We start from the raw sequence: 18,430 nt of genomic DNA on the forward strand, positions 1-18,430 counted from the left end.
GATCTTAACCCACTATTATGCAATGACTTTGTATTTAAGTATTTTTATCTCATATCATACCTAAGATTTTTGCTTATGTTTTCTTGCCATAGCAAATGAAAATCTTCCCCTGATGACTGAATTTTTGCTCATTTACCAGCTTAGGAAGAGAATTAGAATGCTACCCCCGCTTGATGTTACATAAAGAATGGACATCATAACAGCCTATCTACCTCATTCAACCACATTTTTTTCTACCAGATTTTAAATATAGAAACATCAATTTTATTTATGACAGACCATCTTTTACAAACCTTATTGACAAAGTACATAATTTTCCCCTCAACTCTCACTTACTATGTAAAGCATGTACAAAAAGAAAAATAAATGGAATCTGCCACATACTTTTGCAGCTTTTCCAGTTCTTGGCTTCAGACCTGTGAATTCTTCATTTGCTGGAAGCGCAACCTATAAAAGATATTTAAAATAACAACAGTTGCAGATTTCTGTGTCCACGGCAGTGACATTTCTGGCAATGTGAAGTGTATGAAAACCAATTTGAAATTCTTTTATCCTGTTTCTACAAGCTCATGTGTCAAGGGTTCATTCCTTCCTCTCAAGAGCTTTTCAATCAATCTTTATATTCTCCTGCCTAAACAGTGCTGCTTCTCTCAATTGTCTGATATCCCTACTGTCTTGTGTGAGACATTACTGCTTCACCTGCCTTGAAACACTAGGTTTTCAGCCAAGACACAATCATGTGTTCTGGACAGTGAACATTTGAAATAATTACTGAGCTCAAATCAATAATTTTCTCTTTCCAATTACACTGTATTTATACTAATTAATGGTAACATTCCCATTCCTGGCCAATATCTAGTATTTATTCACTTTAAATATGTAAGCTCTCTTCAGTTACTAAGTAACTGAAAGGCAAACCTTTAACAGACATCTCAAAATAAGATAAACTGTACACAGATGAGTGTATATACAATTCCCTCATTACCGAAGTCTGTTGATATAGAGCACTTGAATGTGACCCTAATTAACTTGAACTGGTTCTGGAAAACAGCACAAAAGATAAAAAGACCATAACAGTAAAAGGAAGTTAAAATTTACATGTTTGATTCTCAGACAAACTCTTTCTGATAGTCATATATGGATGCAGGATGATTCAAGAAAACAGTAATTTAAGAAAGCATTAATAGTTCATATTTTTCATATTTGAATTAGCATTTTATGTCTATCAACACAACTTGGAAATTGATAGTTTTTATTACTTTGCACATAAAAAATTGTAATTTTTCATGTTTACCAAAATGTATTTTTCAACAGCAATCAGCTTTAGAAGAAAGTCTTTCATTCTTGAACCAGAATAGCAGAATACTTCAATGCACTGATCACACTACAAATATGGCCGGGTTTGACAAGGAAGTGAGTTTTCTCAGGAAGTTGGAGTCAAACCAATCAGTGGTCAGATTCGAATACTGACACCTGGTGTAACCACTGAAGACATTGGACACGCCTCTCAGAACACGGAGTTAAAAGAAGAGAACGCCGAGGGGAACTCTCCCTCTTTTGTTCAGGTCAGTGAAGGGTTCAGACTCTCCCATGCCCAGCCACAGGCTGGATGGGGGAGGGGAAGCCATGCGGCCTAGAAGTAGGCCAGGGTGTGAAGGGACTGGAACCAGCCAGCTCCTGCAGACGGAAGGGTGGAGAAAAACAGAGATGACTTTGTTCCCCCCACCAGAGGGGGAGGGAGAGAGAGAGAGCACCTGTGCTAAAACACCTGGAAATTTGATATCATGAGCCCGAGACTTTTAACCCCTTCTTGGACAGTGAAAGCTTTGTGAAACATTAATCCTCCTTGATCTGAAAGAGAAGAGAGACAGCCTGGGACCTGAGATGTTAGAAGAAGAAATCCTAGGAGGAGATGATGGAGTGTTTTTTGGCTGGATTTTGCTTGTATAGCCATAGACTGAACCAATTTCTCTTGCAACAGAGACTGCATTTTTAGGGGGAAGCAATGACTTGAGCCAAGAGAGTAGCCTGCTTAAGTGAGTGACACCATGCGCAGGTGTGGAGTGAACAGAGAAAAGTTGAGGAGGGTGTGGTGGTGCCCTCTGTCTTCTGGGATGAAGAAGATCTCTGTTCTCAAGACCCTTGGCCCCAGGGGAGGAGAAAATGGGGGGGACTGTTGTCCCAAATTAGAAACTGTTGTTCTTTGGTCTTTGGCAAAGCATCATTAAAGGAACCCTATGAGCAGATTCAGTCCATGTACAGTGGTGAGAGCACTGTACATGGAAGGAGGATGTCACAAGGGCAGATCTCTGGGCAGTGCCATGTGTGACATGGAAACACAAGAGGTTGCAATTGTGTTTCCTGCGGGAGTCTATGGTACAAGAGAGACTCCTCTCTCCCTTGATGGACTGAGAATTGATCGGGAATCCAGGGTTTTGTCTCACTGTGTTTTGTTGGAAATTGGGTGGAGGGAGGAAGAATGTTTTGGGAGGTTTTCATTTTGAATTCTGTGTATTCCTTTTATTATAGTTGTAGGTTAATGAAGTTTTTTTCTTTATTTCTAAGTGTGAGCCTGCTCTGCTGTGTTTCTGGTTGCACCTCACAGCATTCACTTGAGAAAAATATTTTTTTCATGGGTGCGCTGGCATTGCGCCAGCGTTCAAACCATGATAGAAGAGAAACCTGTTTTACCAACCAGTAGGTTTTTCTCCTCAAATGTTCTTGGTACCTTACAAATACAGAAACCTATCAAGATTACCATCAATTTTTTCACAATCACTCATTTTATTCTGATTCAAACTCCTTCTGGTAAGATATCCTACTAATTTTTCAAGTGCATTTTGTGCATGCTCAGTGTCAGATACAGACTTCAAACTCTTCATAATCTTAAATATAGTATGAAATACTATACACTCTGTTGGAGTGCAGGAGATCTTTGCAGAGGGATTGGGACAGACTGGATCAATGGGCAAAGACCAATGGTGTGAAATTCAGCAAGGTCAAGTACTAGGTCCTGCCCCTGTGTCCTGCTGGGCCACAACTCTAAGTAGCAATGCAGGCATCCCCAGGTGGGGAGTGTTTTTTTCGCCGATGTAACAAGCAAAAGGAGAATATGAAATTACCTTAAACTATGAATAGGGAGATTGGACATTAGAAAAGAGTTGCCAAGCATTGGACCAGGCTGTCCAGAAAAGTGGTTATCATCACTAAAGCCACTTAGGAAATGTGTAAATGTGGCACTTGGGGACAAGGTTTAGGGGAGGACTTAGCAGTGCTGGGTCAATGATGTCAAAGGCTTTTTCCAACCTAAAAAATTCTTTGATTCTGTGATATAACAATTGCAAGAAGAATAAGGAATACTGTTATACTGGCAATGATACACACAATTAGGTGTAACAAGTCTATATTTTTCATGCGCTTTTTCACTGCACTCACCTCATGTGTACAACCTTCAACAGTTTCCACAGACTGCACCTTTACTTGAGGCATCAGATCTATCAGACTAAAAAAATATGAGTTAGGATTGCCAAAAAGTATGAAAATATCCTGTTTTTTGTAGAAGTAAACATGTTGAATTCACCTGTGCTTTAACTGCAACACTAAAAAAAAAGGATGTGCAATCTTGGCATGGACAAGCTGCAGAGGTTACTACCAGGACTACTACCTGTAAGTTAAAATTTTGCTACGATATAAATCTACTTTAGCTATTGATCAAAAATTGCACCACAAAACAGCACCTGGGTCACATTTACTCACATGCAGTTTTATGATTAATGAGAACTTTTTTCAAGATACAATGAAACAAAATTCAAGACTTGTATTCCTACTACTAGTCAACACAGAGTAAGAACACCTTGAAGCATCCAAAGCACCTGCCTGAGGACAAGGCCCCTCTTTTCTTTATCAGTTCCTTCACTCATGGCCACAATACGGGACTGGAGTCCCATTGCATGAAACTGTTTATTTCTGATGTATACATTCTACTGATACCATTAACACAGAAAATTACTTAAAACGTTGGCTCTGGTTCTGTTTTGCTTCTACGCACTTACCCTTTACAGTGTTTTGAGAAGTCTTCTCAAGAACTTCTCACAGAAATCTGACACTGACCTTCACAAAAGTTATATGAAAGACCGAATGATAATGCAGTTACCACCTTACATGTCTCAGAAGCCTTCTTTATCTTATTGCCAATTTATTTTCCCTGTATCCCAAGCCAACTATGTCTTTCAACGTCATAGTACACAGCAAGCCTGCCTCCTTCCATGTGCTTCCAGCTCACCTCCTGCTCTGTGTGAAATCAACACAATGGCTTTGACCACAAGTCACGGACTCAAATGAGTAACTACAAATTCATTAATAATTTCTACTGCAAAGGCCTACAGGTGTGCGGTATCACTTTAAAATATACCCAGCTTTCATCGCTGCTGAGGCTGCACTGGCAGCACTTTCTCATTTAAACAGATAACAGAAAATCAAATGTGAGTAAATTCACCTTTACAGGAAAACACTGCGAAACTCCTTTACATCAACTGTTCCCAACTGACAGATAACTAATCAAGGCAGCTTGCTAAGACTACCTTACACATTAAGCTAAACACTTACTTAACATCTTCTGATAAAACATCTTCCAATTTCGGTTTTTTTCCCAAAATGACATTTTCAGTACTATCAATCTCAGCTTCCCTTTTTGGTTTGACTATTGCTGCTGGTACTGAAGGTTTTTCTTCCAGTCGTTTTCTGCAACATAAACACACAAGAAATTTAAATTTTGCCTCATTTATTTATGCATTTTCAGGAAAGAAAACCCTAAGGGCAACTGTGATCCCACTGCACTTGGGGAACAACCCAGGTAACCTGACCCACAAAAACTGCTGTAGAATTTCAAACCAGTACCCAGATAAGCTGGCCACCAGGTCCCCACACTCCCCAGTTGGCCACAGAGCCAGGGATCCTGGAAGAGTGGGTCACAAAATTACAGAATGGGTCAGGTTGGAAGTGACCACAGTGGCACATCTGGTCCAACCTCGCTGCTCAAGCAGGACCGTCCTAGAGCACATTACACAGGACTGGATCCAGATAGGACTTAAATGTGTCCAGTAAGGAAGATTCCACAAACTCTGAGCAATCTGTTCCAGTGCACAGTCACTCACGCACTTAAGAAGTTCTTCCTCAAGTTCAGGTGAAACTTTCTGTGCATCAGTTTCGGCCTCTTGGCTCTTGTCCAATTGCTCGGCACAACCAAGAAGAGCATGGCTGCATCCTCTTAGTACCCTACCTTCAGATACTGACAGACATTCCCGAAGTCCCCAGGGGGTTCAGCAGCTCAAACACGCCGGAAGAAGCCGGGCCCAGCGTTGCAACCCTCACCCCGCTGCTAGAGCAGCCCAGTACTGCTGCCCCAGCCCGGCTCTGCGCCCTTACCCCGGCTTCCTGGCACCCTCGGCGGGGCCCGCTTTGCTCTTCTTGGTGCCAGAAGCAGCGGCGGCCGCGTCTTCCTCGAACACGCTGAAGAGCTCATCCCCAAAGGCCTCCGCCATCTTAGCCGCCGCGCTCCCACAATGCCCCGCGCGGGCCGCACACTTCGCGCGAGAAGGGCCCTTCCGATCCCGCCCCCTGGCGGGGGCTTCCGCCGGCCTTGGCACCGGTAGCCGCCCACACGGCCCGTGCGAGTCTGGATCTTCTTCCCGATGCCGAACCCCTCCGTAGCCCCCCGCTGTGGGCACACGTGGCCCTTTCCCCCTTGAAAGTGATCTGCGAAAAGCCGACACAGGCCGCGCGGCCCGCGCGCATGCGCTGGGGGCGCTGGCCAATGGGAGGCGGTCGCGGCGTGCCGAGCACGGTGCCCGGATGTGCGCGCGCGCAGAGCGGGGAAGGGCGCCATGGGCGGCCGCAACAAGAAGCAGCGCGCGGGCAGCGCGGCTCACGCGGCCGCCGCCGCCACCGCCCGCGCCCGCGCCGCGCAGGCCGGAGTAGCCGCGGCCGCGGAGCCGGGCAGCCGGACCGCCCCGCCGCGACCAGCACCCGCCTCCAAGGAGCCGCGTGTCAAGCAAGGTACCGCAGCCCGCGGAGCCCTGGGAGCGGCCGTGCCGTGCAGGAGGGGGGATGCACTGTGCGTGTCCATGGCTGAGGGTGCTATGGCTGGAGAGGCAGTGCCCTCAGGGAGCCCATGAGGGTGCGGCTGCCGCGGACCGCGGCGTTACGAGGAGAGGCCGGCCTTTGGGGTGGTGTTTCCCAGCGTCTGGAGACGCAGCTGGAACTGCTCCTCTCCTAATCCGGTTGGGCTTGGCTACAGCCCGCCTCGTCTGTCTAGCTGGTCAAGGGAGGGGACTCCTCCCCGTCTACTCGGCCGTAGTGAGGCCACGTCTGGTGTTGTGTGTCCAGTTGTGGGCTTCTCCGTACAAGAAAGACGATGAGCAGAGGGTCCAGTGGAGGGTTACAATGATGATGCAGCTCCTCATGAGGAGAGACTGAGAGAGCTGGGCCAGTGCAGAGAAGACTGAGAGGGGCCCACATAACATAATATTTAATAAATAAATAAAATAATGTAATATTTATATACGTTTATGTATATAAATATTTCAAAGAGGATGGTGCCAGACTCTTTTCAGTGGTGCCCGGAATGAACAGAAATAGGCACAAACTGTAACACGGCAAGTTTCACTTCAACAGGAGGAAGAACTCCTGTACACTGAAGGTTGCAGGGCACTGGAACAGGCTGCCAGGGAGGTCACAATGTCTCCCTCTCCAGAGACGTGCAGAACTCACCTGGATTCATTCGTGTGTTCCCTGCTCTAGGTGATCCTGCCGCACCGGGTTGGATGGTCTTTTAGAGGTCCATTCCAACTGCAGCTATTCTGTGATTCTGCTCTCAGGGGTGTCTCTGAGCAGATAAGTCTTGGTAGTATCGATGTGTTGAGTTAATTACAGAAAGTCTTGTTATTAGATTATCAGCAGTTCCTGTGAAGCAAGTGTTTGGAAGGCACTTTCCCGGAACTTCTGATGTATTTGTTTTTTGTATATTATCAAAATCAATATAATGTGGATTTGGGATTATTTTGGGCATTTTTTTCTGTTTGAAAGACAAGTTACAGGGCTGGAGGCACTTCTGTGGTGTTAGATAAGATGAGGGATGGCTGTTCTGAGTGCAGTCTGAAAAACTCTCATTCTGAAACACTGTGAGATGCCTATTTTTGATAAGCCAGCTTTGCCAGAAGTAGGTCAGATACCACATAACATTAGAATAGCTTGTATTGCAGACATTAGCAAAATCATGCAATGGCCAGGGCATCTGAGATTCCTGCTAGTTAAGAAAAAGTCTTGTAATCTGGTAATATAAGCCTCCTGAACCTACGTGTGTGTTCTGCTTTTACAAGTGTGGGCTCTACTAAGTGTATTTCATGTGTCCTCTATTCCTCCCATAACCATGGTACTCAGTCCTCTTCAGAAAATATCATGCTTCTCTCTCAGTTGTATACTGTGGTGAAAAATCAGTCAGTGTAAGTGAAAGCTAATTTGGTATATTTTAAAGAGCCCACGGTAAGTGCTAGTGAGTAGATCCTGAGTGCTGACAGCTGTTTGTATCTCCTGGTCAGAGGGGACCATACCTTTTCTGAAGTGCAGTTATCAGAACCTGGTCTGATCTCAAAGCAGGCTCTCCCAGACCTATTCTACAGGAAAGCCAGCAGGGATGAGCTGCCCAGCCGACCTGCTGGAAGATAGCTGTGCCTCCTGGAGCAGCGTGCAGCCACACAGACTGGTGGAAGCTTTGGCCTTGCTCACTCAGTTTCTTTCTGCCTGTGCTGTACCAGACGCAGTATATGTGCTCTGAAAGTGATGGAATTCTACAGGAAGCTGTGTGTTGTCATTCTAATGACAATAAATAGTTTTGTGAATTAGGTTTGGTTTTTTAAATACCTGTTAAATGAAAAGTATTTAAGAATGATCAGAGCAGACCAAAGGCTTCTGTAAGCCAGTGCCCTGTCCTAGGTAGGGGACAAAAGCAGATAACTACGTAAGAACAGATCAGACATGTGGTGATACCGCTGTAGGATAGTCTTACAGAGTCCACCAGCTGTGGCTTAGGGTCTCCCTGAAGCATATGTAATTCTTATTTCAGTGCTCTCCCATATCAATTGATTTCTTCACTGCAAAGTTGTTCTCTCTGCCCTTGGACCTCAGTAAATATCTACTGTCTATAGCTTTAGTGGCAAACGGTTCTGTTACATAGCTATGCCCTTTGTAATAAAAAATCCTCAACAGCCTTGCTTGTTTTGAGATTGCCATTTACTTTGTTTTGAAATTACCTTTTACTTCCCTATTTGGCAATCCTTTTTCAGTGTTCAGAGAGTGAGCAGTCAATCCCATTTCTTCTCATTATATCCTTTGAATTTTATGTTTTGTCATAGCCCTCCTCGCTATTTCTTGTTCAAGGCCTTTATTGAATATTATTGTTGTTAAGTACCTGCAAGTTTCTGGCAAGTTAGTGTAATAGTTTGCACTGACCTGTGTTATGTTAGGTCTGCTTTAGCTATGTTAAACAACGTTCTGTATGGGTTTTATGTAATTGATGGTTATTTGCAATTTGCAGGTCCAAAAACTTACAGTTTTGGTTCAACAGATTCCAATGCTGCTGCAAATCTAGATAAATCTGTTCTTAAGGCAAGTATCTTCTTTACATAAAACAACTTTGATTTTCATAGTACTGCTTTAACTGAGTAAATATTTCTTCAGCTCTTTTTCAGTATTAGGTTGTGCATGTAAACTGCATTAATATATGAGACAATTGACCATTTAGAGTTTGATTTTGTTTAGGGTTTTGAGTGTTCTTTAAGTAATAGGGGTAAATTACCGTGGTAGGATGTCTTTTTTTTTTTTAAATAACAAATAATACTTTGCATGCAAGACTATTTTAGGAGTTAGGTATGGGCTTCTGCTGTGCATATGGAGCTTTCTTTCTGTCAGAGAAAGGATATAGATTTTATATAACAAACTTAGTAGTAAGTAAATATAGGTTCATGTTTTAAAAAAGTTTCAAATATTAGAATTATTATATTAAATTTGTTTTTAAAGGTGTTTTGGAAGGATGATATCACAGGTTGCATCTTGATGTGAGCAGAGGAGAAAGGCCTTGGTTTTTTTTTGGTAAAATTTTAATTTACTTACAGTATTTCCCTTAACATACCAAATCTCCTTTAAAATGTAATTGGGCATTCTTGGTAATAAGGAATGAACTCCTCTATTTCAAGTGAAAGTGTATAGCTTGCGGAAGAAAAAGTGTCCTTTTTGTAAGCAATGTTTAGGCTGCTTACAGAAAATTTGAAAAATTGGAATTTGAATGGCAGAGAGATTGTTACGTCCTTAGTCATGAAGTGCATTGACCTGTCATAAAAACTTCCAAAGTTTACCTTGTATCAACTCATTTTTTCTTTGCAGGTAATGATAAATGGTAATTTGGAGAAAAGGATTATCGATGTGATTAATAACCATAAAAACCAAAATGAGGACAAAGGAATGATTTCCAAACGACTAACTGCAAAGAAACTACAGGTAAGAGTTCAAAATCTTATTTTTCATTATTTATTTAGAACAGTTGATTTCTTGTAATTTTTATCAAGTGTCATATTACACTTGTGTGTATTACACAATTGTATTGTGTGCGGTACAAGCCAATACAGCATGCTTTTCAGTAGTTATATTAATGATTAGTCAGTAAAATCAAGAAGTTTGCTTATTAGGAAAGGCACATCTTTTTGGACTCAGGAACTAAAATCAAGAGCTTTCAGACAAGATAGAGAAATAATACTTAATCTCAATGTTTTAGGTTTCTTACGCTTTTTATTTCATATACCTGGAAAATTGCGGTTATGTCTTTACTTAGCTAGAAAACACATTGCGTAGAGAGAGGCAGGAATGTAGATTTATTGATACCTATGCGTGCATATTTAAAAAGAAAATACAAATGCTGCAAAACAGATTTTTCTGCTTCATTTTTGGGTACATTAATACATGGTGTTTATTTCCCTTTAATGCTGGCTTTCTGATACATGGCAAATAGAACTTTACAAGTCTATATTAGATTGCTTGATTAAATCCTAAGCTTTTTCGCTCTCTTCTTTATAGGATGTATACATGGCTTTACAAAAATTCTCTTTTAAGACTGAGCACATTGAAGAAGCAATGAAAAATACGCTTTTGTATGGGGGCGATCTCCACTCTGCACTTGACTGGCTTTGTTTAAACCTTCCCAATGGTGAGTATGGTTACAGAAAATAGTTTTGGACAGAAGAGAAATAGGACCTGCTAAGCAGTAGCATTACTACTTCATAATAATAATTAAATACAACGTTCCTCTAAGACCAGTAGTTGCAACAGTGTTCCTCTCCTAGATGCACAGCTGACTGATTCTCGTGTATTCTAGTGCATGCAGTATTGTGGTCTTCTGCTTCTACAGTTGGAGTTCTCTGGATGTCCGATGAGCAAATATACTGTCTTATATAAATGCTAAAGCCTAGCTTTTATTTCAGTTTGTGTTCTTATAGTTGGTTCCCAACACAGTTAAAGTATTTTCTTGTAATTATTATTGATATTTTCTGTGACGTGTTTTTTCTTTTTTTTATTTTGAAGATGCTTTGCCTGAAGGTTTTAGCCAGCAATTTGAAGAACAGCAGCAGAAACCTAGAGCAAAATTATGTTCTGCTGTATCACAATGTGGAATGCTGTCTCATTTAGAAGATAACAAAAAGAAAGAAAATGGCCCTGGAACTAAGGTAATCTGAAAAATCTAATCAGTAGTTACTTGGATCGGGGGGAAGAGACAACGAAACTTTCTAAAATAAAGGAGTTGCATTGATTTCCAGCACTGATGTGGAAAGCTTATGAAAATGTTGTGTGACTAATAATTAAACTTGCACTTTAATTTCAATGGAATGGTAATTTAAAAGTACTTTTCCTGTGGCGTCTAGAAGGTTCTTAATAGTTCATTTTTGTGGTAAAGCACAGGGAATCTCATGAGATTGAGATTAGGTATTAGGAAGAAATTCTTTTCTGTAAGGGTGGTGAGACACTGGAACAGGTTGCCATGAGAAGCTTCTGATGCCCCATTCCTGGCAATGTTCAAGGCCAGGCTGGATGGGGCTCTAAGCAACCTGGCCTAGTAGAAGGTGTTCCAGCCTATAGCAGGGGGGTTGGAACTACTAGATGATCTCTAAGGTCCCTCCCAGCGCAAGCCATTCTAGGATTCTGTAGCTTAATTTCCTAATTTTATCCTATAATGGGTTTATTCTGTTTATGTATATGTGGCACTCTCTACGACTTATGAGGGTTTCAGTTTGCCTATGTACTGTCAGTGTTTTGATTTCTGTGGATATTTAATCTTAAACTAGAAAACAAAAAGATTCCCTGCAAATTATTTCATTCCTTATAGTAATTCTAGTTATTCTAGTGATAAGATCTGTTTAGGTGTATAGTGGGATTTTCACACTGGTTTTTGAAAGCTTTTTTTCCTTGTCATATATATATATATATATATATATATATATATATATTACGTATAAAACCTTAATAGTAGTTCCTAGGTACTGGCAGAAGAAAGCATTGCTTTCACATACATTATCATTACTTTTAACTTACTTTGCTCTTCTTAGGAAACGAATGTGAGGAAAGATAAAGAATTGACTATGAAGGAATGGATTTTGCAGTATGCAGAGCAACATAGTGATGAAGAGAAGGATGAGTCTGTAAAAGAGACAGATGAAGAAAAATTTGACCCAGTAAGACAGAATAATGCTTCATGGAAGTCCTTCTGAAAATTGATATGTCTGGTACATCTGCTTGTGGTGGATCTGTGTGTTACAAATTGGGGATCAAAAACTTTGTTACCAGTAATGTATCAGGGTACTGAAGGAAAACCTGTTTTAGCTTCTTCTTTTCTAAGTTGTTTTTCCTTTCCCATATTATCTGTCCTGCGCTCAAAATGGTGAACAGAATATGTGGGAAAGAAAAACTTAAAATACATTTCCATGAGATTGAGTGAGTTACTATCAAATCCTGGGAGGTTTTGACTGTTAGCTAAATAAAAACTCATTGTTTCCCCATTGCATAAGCTTGATATAAAGGGAAAAAATCCCACATTTTATTATGAAGGTCATTGAAAGTAACAAGCATACCATATTTGACTTGTAATTAATAATTCTCTCTGAAATAGAATGAGAGGTATATACATCTGTCTGCCAAGCTTTCAGAAGCAAAAGAACAAGCAAGCATCTGCAAGCAAGACAAAGATAAGCAAGGCCAGAAAGCAGCACAAGATAAAATAAGAAGAATTCAGCAAGGTAGAGCTATGCAAGTTACCTGTGTTTTATTTTCCAGCCTGCATGTTTGTTAGGCAATTAAATCTTGGAGTCAGGATTAATTGAAGATAATTTCATTATCTTCTATGCCACTCTATGAAATGAAGGCTTTTCTGAATCTGTTCTTTCTCCATCAAATTCTAAGAAGTCAGTAAATTTTCACTAGTTCTGGTTTTTGGTACTCAGTATGAAATAATTTACTTGTTTTTTAAGCAGTTGGTGGGTATAAGTTTATATTCTCTCTGTGACAGAAATGGCAGCACTTGAGGAACATCCAGTATTTAATCCAGCTATAAAGATTTCAAACCAACAGCAAAATGAAAAGAAAAAAACTTCGTCACCTCAACGTCAAGAAACCACTTTGAATTTGAGTTTGCTTGAAAAACCTGATGGTGCTGCAAAGGAAGACAAAGGTGTGTTGGAAGTAGTTCAGTACAAGCTTGAATCATACCACAAATTTCCAGGATTAGTTCTTGTTTTTGTAGGTTTGCAGTGCTGAGTGAACAAGCTCTGATTGTGGGAAAGGAAGGTAGACTATTACAGAACCATTTAGCTTGGAAAAGACCTCTGAGATTGAGTCCAACCTGTAACCAAAAACCACAATGTCCATTAGACCATGGCACTGGGTGCAAAGTTCAGTTGTTGCTTAAAACACCTCCAGGGATGGTGAATCCAGCACCTCCTTGGGCAGCCTAGTCCAATGCTTGTCAACCCTTTCTCTGAATAAATCCTTCCTAATGTCCAGCCTAAGCCTCCCCTGATGCAGATTGAGGCAATGTCCTCTTGACATTCTCTAGTTGCCTTGGAGAAGAGACTGACCCCCACCTGGCCACAGGCTCCTTTCAGGCTGTTGTAGAGAGTGGTAAGGTCACCCCTGAACCTCCTTTTCTCCAGGATAAACACGCCCAGCTCCCTCAGCTGCTCCTCACAGGACTTGTGCTCCAGACCCTTCCCCAGCTCCTCAGTGTCTTTCTTGGAGTGAGGGGCCCAGAGCTGGACACAGCACTGGAGGTGTGGCCTCACCAGTGCCCAGCACAGGGGGACAATCCCTGCCCTGCTCCTGCTGGCCACACCATTGCTGATCCAGGCCAGGCTGCCATTGGCCTTCTTGGCCACCTGGGCATACCCTGGCTCATGTTCAGCTGCTGTCACCAGCACCCCCAGGTCCTTTCCAGCCACTCTGTCCCAGCCTGTGGCACTGCCTGGGGCTGTTGTGACCCAAGGGCAGGACCTGGCACCACTGGCCTCAGCCCATCGATGCAGCCTGTCCAGATCCCTCTGCAGAGCCTTCCTGCCCTCCAGCAGGTTAGCCCTCCCACCCAACTACATGTCATCTACATACGGTCTGTCTCACTGACCAAGCTAATTTTAAATGAGCAGATTACATTGAAAGCTATTTTTGTCATGCTATCTTGTCTTAAAAATCAGATTTCTTTTTCAGTTTTACGGCTAGTTGCTGTTTCAGTCACACTCATCTTTTTAAACTATTTTCATTGTAAATCTTCAAACTGTTAAAATATTTTCTAATAACCAAACTTTAATGAAACTTCTAAAATTACTGGGTGATCAAAGATAACAATATACTGTCATTAATTTTCTGCCAGATACTTCTGTAGGAAAAGCAGAAATTTCTGTGATGTAGCATCAATACCTGTGTTTCTGTAAAACATTTCAGAAGATTGTGCTATCTGGTTAAATACTTGTGAATTAAAGTTAAAAATTACTTCAGAGGACTGTAAAATAGAGGAGATTTTAGAATGCATTTTTCTGCTCTTGCAGTGAAAAAAAGAGAACCACTAGATATAAGAAATTTTGATTATAGTGCTCGAAGCTGGACTGGTAAATCTCCAAAACAGTTTTTGATTGACTGGTGCAGAAAGAATTTTCCAAAGAGCCCAAATCCTGCTTTCGAAAAAATTCCTGTTGGAAAATATTGGAAATGTAGGTATGTATTTCCTGTGAGGTTTACATTTGCCTTTTGGTTAATTTGAAAATAAAAATTCTGGTCAATTCTCTCTTGTTGAAACAGGTTTATATTAATATAGTCTGTTTAGCCCAAACTCTTTGTTAGTTGATCAGGGAGCTATTTTACTCTGGATAGCTCTGCAAAATTGATGCTTAGCTTTGACAAAAGCACAAAAAACCCTTATCCCTGATTTATGGGATCATTCACTAGAATCTTATTTTTATTTGTGTACTGCTGAATGAAAGATTAGTCTGAAGCAGCCCTGTGAGATAGATTTGAACAACTTAGGTTGGGTATTCTTATTCAAAGTAACATTAAATCAAAGATTCAAGTTTATGAATATCAAAACCCTTCTGAAAATTGTTTGAACTAAAGTGGAAGTTAAAAACTGATGTCAATGCTACCATAAATTTGAGTAAAACAGTGTAGTATCTTACTTTTATTTTAGAAATCAAGTCTAAAATGCAGAGTTGTAGAGTAGAATATTACCATGTATGAATAAAGCAGACGCAAAGTTACAAATCAGCAATGTTTCTTAAAGGAACCAAATAAAAGAGCTTGTTTTCTTGCTCAAGCTAAAAACTACTAACAGACTGCCACCCCTAAAATTTCCCTAAGAATATGGGAAATTTGGCTGCTGCTCTGATAGCTATTTATCTCTTAAACAGATGTTCGCATCTTAGTAGATCGTTGAATGTCATCTTGATCTATCCTAAATAGTTACAAGCACACAAACATTGGGTCCTTCTTCCAAAGCACCTAACCTTAATGGTAATCTGTATGTATATAAATGGTTCTGCCTTGAAGAAAATGGAGATGTTTGTAAAGAGAAAAAAAAAAAAAGACACAAATTCACTGCTGGAATGCTTGCTGAAAATTTTGTCATACAGGTATTTTCTGTTTATATCAGTTGCAGAAAATTGCGATAACTGCTTTTGAAATTTTTCATTAAGGGTCAGGATTATCAAGTCATCAGATGATATAATGGCAATGTGTCCTACAATTGTAACAGAAGATAGTATGCAAGCACAACATCTAGCTGCTACTTTGGCACTCTACCATTTAACCAAAGGACAAGTAAGTTTCTTAGCAGTATTACTGTTCTTGGTCTTGAATCTGCCTCTCCATTTTTTTGCTATAGTATCTACAGTTGAGTTCTAAAAGTAGTTTCATGTTGTATTTCCTATTAAATTCTTTGCTTCCATTACATATTTGTTTATATCTAATCGTGCATATGCTTTGCAGTATCCAGAAGAGATATTTTTTGGTAAAGCTGTACTTTCAGTCTTTTAAAAACTGAAAGCTAATTGAAAATAAAAACGTATTGTTGACATTTATATTACTGCTTTCATAGTTTCTGTACTTAGAATGGTTTCCTACTTGGTTTTTGTCAAATCTTTTGACATTTGTTTACACATAAAATATTAGTGATACTACTAAGTAGTATATAATGTAATTTTTTTCTGCTTTTTTCACTGAAGTCAGTTCATCAATTGCTGCCTCCTACCTACCGAGATGTCTGGCTAGAATGGAGGGATATCGAAAAGAAAAAGGAAGAAGAAAGCAAGATAGAAACCAACAAACCACGTGATACCTTTATTGCTAAATTGTTAAACAAACTGAAACAGCAACAGCAGCTACAGTCTGAAAACCAGCCAAGACTATCTGAGGGTCCTGAAGATTCCTGGGAAAACTTGGTTTCTGATGAGGACTTCAGCAGTCTCTCCCTTGAGACCTCAGATGCAGATAATTTGGAACCTTCAAGGATTTTGTTTAAGAAGCTGCAGAGTTCCTCTAGATACCAAAGGCTTCTGAAAGAGCGACAGGAGTTACCTGTGTTTAAGCACAGATACTCGATTGTAGAAACTCTTAAAAAACATAGAGTAGTAGTTGTTGCTGGTGAAACAGGCAGTGGGAAGAGTACCCAGGTGCCCCATTTCCTGTTGGAAGACTTGTTGCTAGACGAAGGATCAAAAAAATGCAACATTGTTTGCACACAACCCCGAAGAATCTCAGCAGTGAGTCTGGCAACAAGGGTTTGTGAAGAGCTAGGCTGTGAATCAGGACCGGGAGGAAAAGTAAGAAGTGTCTTAATTCCTTTGCTTGTCTTAATCAAATACAGGGGGCTGGATTGTTGACAAAAACAATGGGAGAACATTTTTTCTTATACAACCAAAGAATTAGATGTTATTTTGTCTTGAAAAGGACTTCTTGGTATGTCAGTTGTTTCTTTTTCTCTTGTCACCTGTGAACCTGTAGGTATCCATATATGATTTCTAAAATCTTCAGAGGCTGATGTAAAGCCTGATGCCAGAACTGATGTAAAGTGTTTCAGAGCTGGAAAGGTCAAAGATAAAGCTCTGGGCAATCCAGTCTGGCCTTGAGTGAGGCCATGCTTTGAGAGGCCCTTTCCAGGATATTTTATTTTGTTATTTGAAGAAAGGCAAAGTGCTGTATTTGTTAGGGTAATTTGTATAAAAATATTTTTGAAACTCTCAGAGTCCTGAAAACAACCCTGATTTTACCAGCTCTTTGCCACTCTGGATAACTTTGATTTTTTCCTTTCTTGACAAAGTAAAGTACTTGTATGGAACTGTGGCAGTCATTCACTATACTACTTAATTAGCATTGTCCAGTGTTTGAATCTGACAGCTAATAAATTTCACTTAATTTTGAATGTTGTTAGCTTGTATATTATTTTAAGTTATTCTATATTTTCAATGTATTTTTTTTTTAGAATTCCCTGTGTGGCTATCAGATTCGTATGGAATCAAGAACAGGAGAAGCCACCAGACTGCTGTACTGTACAACAGGTGTCCTGCTTCGGAAACTTCAAGAAGATGGTCTCCTGTCAAGTATATCTCATGTTATTGTTGATGAGGTTATCAGTTCTTTACTATTCTGCAGAAATTACAGTTATTCTGGGCCTTGATCTGTACTAAATTCTTGCTATAGATCTGTTTTTCTAATTCTAGGTACATGAAAGAAGTGTCCAGTCTGATTTCTTGCTAGTTATCCTGAGAGAGATCTTGCATAAGCGCTCAGACCTGCACCTGATTTTAATGAGTGCCACTGTAGACAGTGAGAAGTTTTCCAGCTATTTCTCACACTGTCCCATTTTAAGGATCTCGGGGAGGAGCTACCCAGTTGAGGTAGGTAGATGTTTATTTTGATTGTGCAAGATACTTTGTATGTATGTATACAGTGTTTGCCTGGTTAGTATCTAGGCAATATATCTATATCACTTTTTTTTTAACAGAATTGCAGATCTTTAAGTATTTCAAGGACTTGTACTCCATTTTCTTTTATGAAAATATAGAATAGCTTCAGGGCTTTGGAGTGCATAGCTGTACTATTTTTTGTGATGGATTTATTGATTACAGTCAGTCCATCAGTTGCACTTTGATTTTTCTCTGTTGAACTTAGGTAGAAAGGAAAGCATTAAAGAATTCTTCTCACACGCCCTGTAACTTTGTCACTGCACGCTTATGTTTTTCTTAGGCGTACTATATAAGTTATGGTAAAGGTTATGTCGTGATCAGGTGGAGAGGCTCCTTAACAAACTTGATTGCACTGAGATTTGGTTTTCAAAAATCATAAGGCAGTTTAAGTTGAAATCTGCAAGAATTATTGCAACATTAAGGCCCTCCAACTTTGTTATGCAAGATTTTAAAAATAAAAAAGGTTGCTGATTAGTTTTTTACATGCTTCATGTTTTTTCTTTGAATTTTCACTAAAGATTTTCCATGTTGAAGATGTAATTGAAGCAACTGGCTATGTCCTGGAGAAGGACTCAGAATATTGTCAGAAGTTCTTGGAGGAGGAGGAGGAAGTAACGATAAATGTTACCGGTAAAGGAGGAAGCGCTACAAAGCACCAGGTGAAACAGGCATTTTTAGTTTTGTCTTGGAACCTTTTGGGGGTTTTTATTATTTAATAATTTTGGTTCCTTTGAATTTATTGTGGTTGGACTGTAGAATGTCAAATAAATATTTTATATAAAAAAACAGACACAATGACACTCCTACTAATATTTATGAATGTTTCACCCTTTTGATTGTTGCTCCAACTCCTATATAGATGTCTTGATTTTGTTGTATTTGACATTGAGGTC

At 40.2% G+C, this 18,430-nt stretch overlaps 2 protein-coding genes across 6 annotated transcripts in view; one reads left to right on the plus strand and one right to left on the minus strand.

Moving 5' to 3' along the window:
- The window catches only part of MTREX (Mtr4 exosome RNA helicase), a 43,017-nt gene extending 37,261 nt beyond the window's left edge, over positions 1-5,756 (minus strand). Inside the window, exons 1-4 of one of the 2 annotated variants that reach the window (XM_053968895.1) lie at positions 5,425-5,756; positions 4,606-4,740; positions 3,436-3,502; positions 385-447 (exon numbers count right to left, since the gene is read on the minus strand). In XM_053968895.1, coding sequence (XP_053824870.1) covers positions 385-447; positions 3,436-3,502; positions 4,606-4,740; positions 5,425-5,540 — 381 coding nt within the window. In that variant the 5' untranslated portion in view covers positions 5,541-5,756. Of the gene's footprint in view, positions 1-384; positions 448-3,435; positions 3,503-4,605; positions 4,741-5,153; positions 5,265-5,424 lie in introns of those variants that run through there. The other variant, XM_053968896.1, reaches the window with a different exon arrangement.
- Positions 5,757-5,882: 126 nt separating this feature from the next.
- The window catches only part of DHX29 (DExH-box helicase 29), a 29,029-nt gene continuing 16,481 nt past the window's right edge, over positions 5,883-18,430 (plus strand). For 2 of the 4 annotated variants that reach the window (XM_053969051.1, XM_053969052.1), the window contains exons 1-14: positions 5,883-6,054; positions 8,591-8,661; positions 9,436-9,549; positions 10,123-10,252; positions 10,627-10,769; positions 11,646-11,771; positions 12,206-12,332; positions 12,602-12,763; positions 14,130-14,295; positions 15,270-15,393; positions 15,798-16,394; positions 17,054-17,197; positions 17,292-17,468; positions 18,056-18,196. In XM_053969051.1, coding sequence (XP_053825026.1) covers positions 5,883-6,054; positions 8,591-8,661; positions 9,436-9,549; positions 10,123-10,252; positions 10,627-10,769; positions 11,646-11,771; positions 12,206-12,332; positions 12,602-12,763; positions 14,130-14,295; positions 15,270-15,393; positions 15,798-16,394; positions 17,054-17,197; positions 17,292-17,468; positions 18,056-18,196 — 2,394 coding nt within the window. Of the gene's footprint in view, positions 6,055-8,590; positions 8,662-9,435; positions 9,550-10,122; positions 10,253-10,626; positions 10,770-11,645; positions 11,823-12,205; positions 12,333-12,601; positions 12,764-14,129; positions 14,296-15,269; positions 15,394-15,797; positions 16,395-17,053; positions 17,198-17,291; positions 17,469-18,055; positions 18,197-18,430 lie in introns of those variants that run through there. The other 2 variants (XM_053969053.1, XM_053969054.1) reach the window with 2 other exon arrangements.

The sequence above is a fragment of the Vidua chalybeata genome, chromosome Z, assembly GCF_026979565.1.
Source record: "Vidua chalybeata isolate OUT-0048 chromosome Z, bVidCha1 merged haplotype, whole genome shotgun sequence".
NCBI lineage: Eukaryota > Metazoa > Chordata > Aves > Passeriformes > Viduidae > Vidua > Vidua chalybeata.